Source organism: Merops nubicus, unplaced genomic scaffold (genome assembly GCF_000691845.1).
Source record: "Merops nubicus isolate BGI_N331 unplaced genomic scaffold, ASM69184v1 scaffold40094, whole genome shotgun sequence".
NCBI classification, from domain to species: domain Eukaryota; kingdom Metazoa; phylum Chordata; class Aves; order Coraciiformes; family Meropidae; genus Merops; species Merops nubicus.
The window spans coordinates 10,618-15,984 of NW_008607028.1; the positions used below are offsets into that span (position 1 = coordinate 10,618).

The 5,367-nt window shown below is 52.1% G+C and overlaps 1 protein-coding gene across 1 annotated transcript in view; it reads left to right on the top strand.

Moving 5' to 3' along the window:
• TRAF2 (TNF receptor-associated factor 2) overlaps positions 1-5,367 on the top strand; it is a gene marked incomplete at its 3' end in the record, with an annotated part of 16,279 nt that overhangs the window by 9,877 nt on the left and 1,035 nt on the right. Inside the window, 3 exon segments of the mRNA XM_008939818.1 lie at positions 2,578-2,649; positions 4,339-4,413; positions 5,105-5,367. Coding sequence (XP_008938066.1) covers positions 2,578-2,649; positions 4,339-4,413; positions 5,105-5,367 — 410 coding nt within the window.

Sequence of the window (5,367 nt, forward strand, 5' to 3'; positions counted from 1 at the left end):
TGATGCGTGCTGCTGGAGGCCAAGGGGATGAGCCTGGGAGAAGCCTCGACTGGGAGTCCTGCAGTTTGCTGTTCTGCTCTCCTGGTGCTGGGCTGGGGGAGTCGCAGTGTGTGCACAGCCAGCTCCACCAGGCCTGCAGGCAAGGGGAGGAGGGCTCAGCACCTCCCTCGCAGCACGGGTGGGTGCTTGGGGGGCTGGGGGGCTGCAGTGGCAACCGGGAGTGCCTGCACCCTGGGCCAGTGCTCCTGAGCTGCCCTGCTCCCTCTGAGGGTGCTGGGGGTGGGGTCTGGTTTTCCAGTCCCTCAGGTGGGCTCCCCGAGAATTGCCTGGTGTGATGTGCAGGCTGCTGGTGGGTTGTCGTGCTGTTTATTTTTAGGGAGAGAACTGGTGTGCAGATCAATCAGCAGTTTTGGTTTTAATTGAGTAGGAAGAGCAAGGTGTTGCTGTGCTGGCTGCCCAGTTTGATTTTCCTGCTCCCATTTTTGGGTGCTGCAGGCTGGTCTGTGTCTGGCTTTGCTGCTGGTGGGTGGGAAGTCAGTGCTGAGGTAACCAGAGAGCAGCCCTGAAGGTCTGAGCCAGGCTGTCATCTTCCACCTCTGCTTGAATTCTTCTCTTGCCATCCCCTCTCTCCCCAATCTGATCTGATTTCCTGTGACCCATTTGCTCTGGGACCACGACCCTGGTCTTGCTTTGCCCCCATCACAGCAGTGGCTTTCCAGAGCTGCCTGAAATGTTCACAGTGAGCACCAGAGATGTTGTCCCTGCTGCAGGAGCTCGTGGCCCTGGGTTTGGGACAGGTGTAAACAGGATTGCCCCATTCCTGGGGGAGTGGAGTGCAGCAGGGCAGGCTTGAATGCTTGCTCTTCAGCTCCTGGGTGGGGTGGATTTCTGGCAGCACGATACCATCCGTGTAGAAGGGGAAGGAACAGGGGATTCCAGAAGAGCCCAAAACTGTTTATACAGAAAAGTTTATCAGAGGTTTGGATCTGTGCTGGTTAAAGCTGCTGCTCCTGGGTGCCTTAAACAACTGCACTGTGAGCTGAGCTGCGTGGGGCTGGTTTCCATCTCGTGCTGGGAGCTGTGCAGGGCTGCCTGTGTCTTGGGTGACACGTGGTGGTGTGGCGTGGGGTTGGATGGAGGAGTGCTGGGAGGTGGGGAGTGGAGTCAGGATGGAGGAGTGCTGGGAGGGGGGGAGTGGAGTTGGGGTGATGCAGAGGGGGTGGCAGTTTCACACCCAGCTCAGGACATCAGTGTTCAATCCTCACTTTCTAAAGAGCTGCCTGTGGAGTGAAGTCTCCTTCCTTCAGCCAGGCTGTCTGTTCTTATGCCAGCGTTCTGTGGGTCGTGGGGAAGATGGTATCTGCTGTTTTGAGAACATGAGAGCTGTAGGTGGGTAGAAGAAAGGGTTTGGCTCCTGTGAGCGCGTGGGACGAAGGCAGCACCCTGCCTCCTCCTCCTCCTCCTCCTCCTCTGCCTGCAGCACTGCCCGCCGTGGCTCTGGCTGCCCACTCGAGGTCCATGGAGGAGAGAGTAACGAGGAAGCCAGAGCTGAGCCCCTCCTGGGTTTCTCTTTCCAGTCTCTGCTGTGGTAACAGCAGCATCTGAGCTCACCTCTGAGTGTTTCCCCCCCACCCAGACAATAGCTTGCTTTAACAAAGAACAAACGTGGCCACGTTGTCAAAGCACCAGGTTTCAGAGGGCTGCTTTACAAATGCTTGGGGTTTTTTAGCTGTTCCTACCATGGCAGGATACTGCAGCACACTTATCTTTTAATCTGGATTTTGAACTGCACGTTCATGGCGTTTACAATGCCCTGTTTCAGCTGGCTGGTGTGCAGAGAGAAGGTTTCCACAGCGTGGAAGTGAGGCAGGCAGCAGAGGCATGTTCCAGCATTCCCAATTTAGCCAGTGCTGCTGGCCCTGGTATGTGCTGAGGACAGAGTATCACATTGCTCTGATCATCCTTTCAGCTCCTCTGGCTGCCAAGCAAACCGTGTGTGCTCCTGCTGCAGGGGAGGGTGCTCGTGTGCAGGGGCTGGGGAGTGAAACGGAGTTAAAATGCTTTTTTTTCTGCTTGAAAATTGGTTTTCTGATTGGAATGTGGAGATACCATCAGCCAGCTCAGCCCAGTGTGTGATGAGTAGGCTATGGGTTCCTACTTCAGATGACTGGTAACCATTACAGTGGAAAAATTATACAAATTGTCTTGCTGAGATAGTGACCTACTTCACTCAACCCACCCAAACGTGCATTTTCCTGGCAGAGGCATAAATGGGGCTTTCTGTTGATTATCTCACCCATCAAAGCAATAATATAATAATTTTATTTTTTTTTTAATTATCATAGCACCTTTTAAAGTGAAACAGAGCCTACCCAAAATTCTGGTAGCCTGGAGACTGCACAAATGAGTCAGCAGGCAGAATGATCAGCGTGGCCAAGGCTTGAGCATGGGTTGGCAGATGACAACCCTCTTCTGTAACAAAGCATAAAATGACCCCTCTTGAGTTGTACTCGTCATAAAACCTCATCAAAACTTCTGTTTGATCGACCCAGTGTTTTCCTGTCTGCTTTTTTACAGGCTCATGATGAAGTCTGCCCTGAATTCCCCCTGACTTGTGAAGGCTGTGGGAAGAAGGTCCCGAGGGAGAAGGTAGGGGCACGGCTGGTGGTGCCCATGGGCTGTGGTGCCATGGTGCTGGCACTGCCCTTCCCGGGGCGTGGGGGAGAGCTGGGGGGCTTACAGAGTGCAGGGGGAAAGAAAAACAGTGGAGTGGCAGCCCTTAGTACAGATGTGGCCTTTCAGCAAGGCTCAAAGTGCTGGTTGGAGGTGAGTAATGTGACTCATCCACTCCTGTGGCTTGGCACTGGTGCTGCCAACACCAGCTCGGTCTGAGTGGGGTATTGGCCACGTTTGGGTGCATGGGAGGAGCTCACTCGTGGGTTTGAAGGGTACTCACATCCCTTATGAAGCACCTGTATCAGTGTTGGCTGCAATTATGGAAAGGAAACCCAACTCCAGTTAGATTAATTTATTTCTAATTAACCTTGTAATGGAATCCATGTCTCACACTCGATGTTCTTCAAGGTCTTTTCCAACCTAAACAGTTCCATGATTCTGGAATTCCGTGTTGCTGGGTCCTGGGGCAAAGCTCAAAAGTCTGGAAATCAAAGTTTGGGAAACATCTTCAAAATGTTCATCTGAAAGTGTGCTGCCAGCTACAGGCAAATGGTTTTAGCAGCACTGTTGCAAGAGGCCCTTGTAGCAGGGCAGGGCGGACAGGAGGATCAAAAAGATGAGCAAAGGGTTCATCCAAATGGGTGGAGTAATGGTGCTGGGGTCTTGGGATCCAGATCTGCTTGTCTGCAGGCTGAAGCTGGATCCCAGCAGGGACCACCAGCCTTGTAGGATTCCTGTAGGTGATCTACCCTCTATTTATATCTCCCCAAACTTCTGGTGATTAGCTGTGAGAGTTGTAACTCCAAGTAACTTGACTCATGAAGCAAGCCAGATGGATGTAGAAGCTTTTAAAAGAGTGGTTTAAGAACAGGTTTAATTGGCATCTGTTTTAGCAGATGTAGGTGTTCAGTGTGGAATATGGTGGTTGTTCAGAGCAGACCACTGATATCTGGTGATATCAAAAACAAGATGATAATGCCTGTGCTTGTTAGCATTAATCATGCACTGTGTGGGAACCCAAACGAGTCATCTTGGTGGCTGGGTGTTTGTGGCACTCCTCTGTAGAGCTATCCACCATTGGCCTTGGCTCTCAGGGCAGCTGCCAGCGAGGTGCCTGAGGTTTGGTGTCCCTGGGCCCCCGTGAGGGGCTGCTGGGCCCAGCAGAGCATCTCCCTCCCACAGCTGGCCCTGCAGTAGACACTCGGGGCTTTTTGTTCTCAGTTCACAGTGCTCAGCTGGAAGTAAAAGTACCCAGCTGTGGCATGTCCTGGCCAGGGGTCTGGGAGGTGCAGAGAATTCAGTGGCTCCCTGTTTCACAGGGTTACACCTCCCCCTGCTCTGCCCTCGGGGAGGCTGGTTGCTCAGCACCCATGATACGTACCAGTCCTGGGTGCTTTTTCTGTCTGGCATCCACAGGTGAGCAGTGAGACCCACGAGCCACCCAGAGACAGAGAAATAAAACTTCTTCCAGGTATCAGTGCAGCATTTACACTGCAGTGACAGCCGTGGCAGTGTCCAGGTTTGACCACAGCCCTGGGCAGCAGGGGGTTAGTGATCTCTTGGCTGTTCTGGGGATTGTCTTCAGTTTCCTACACGTCAGCGAGATGGAGAGGGGACTGCTGGGGATGCACAAGATCTAACCTGACCTTCCTTCCTCTCTAGTTTCGGGACCATGTGAAGGCTTGTGGCAGATCTAAAGTGCCTTGCAGATTCAAGGCTGTCGGATGTGCTGAGGTGGTAAGGGCTTGTCTGTTGATGTTTATCTCGGGACTCTTTTCAGCTCCAGTGCTCAGAGTTAACCTGCAGGCTGCTGACACCCAAACAGATGTTTGCATTCAGATACTTCAACAAAATAGTGTTTCAAAGCCTTTCAAATGGAGCTTAACTTCAGAGTTCAGCTTAACCATCCAGAGTTTGGGTATCCAGAGAATGAGATTCACGTGGGAGGAAAACTCTGTCTTGAGGAACACCATGAGTGCTTCCAGAGTGTGGTGGTTGTGCTGCTTCTGGCTGTAAGCACAGAACTGGGGCCAGGCCACATTTCTCCACATGACTTAGTTTTCTCAGCTCCTACTGGGGATGTTTATATAAACCCCTCTGGGGGGGATTCCGTGAGGTTTTGTCCTTTGGAGCTGTTGAGTGCATCTGACAGAGCCCTTTTGGGGAGCAATGGAGAAGGGCAGAGTAGATCAGTGTGTACAGCTGGGGAAGTGTTAAGCAGCTGTCCTTGTATGTGATTTGCAGCATTTCTAAAACAAAGTAAAACCTGGCCCACCCCCAAAACAGGTTTTTTAATGATCTTTCTTTGGTTGTTTCCCCTTTATAATTTAAAGCTAATGTTGTGGCCTCAGGAGGAGGAATTTTTTCTGTGGATGGTGACAGTGCAGACTGAGCTTGCTGAATGGGGGATGTATTTCTCTTCCTGTAGGTGGAAAATGAAAAACTGCTGGAACATGAAAGCAAGTGTCTGGCAGAGCACCTCTACATGCTGCTGAGCTTTGTGCTCAGCCTCAAGGCCGGCGCTGGAGACCTGAAGGCCCTTCCCGCCCTCTCCTCATCACAAAACAGCTCCTCACTCCTGGCAGAAAATGCCCTGTGCTCCGAGGCAGAGCTCTCCCAGTCCCTGGAGCTCTTGGGAAGGTGTGAGGCCCTGGAGAGGAAAACAGTGACCTTTGAGAACATCGTCTGCGT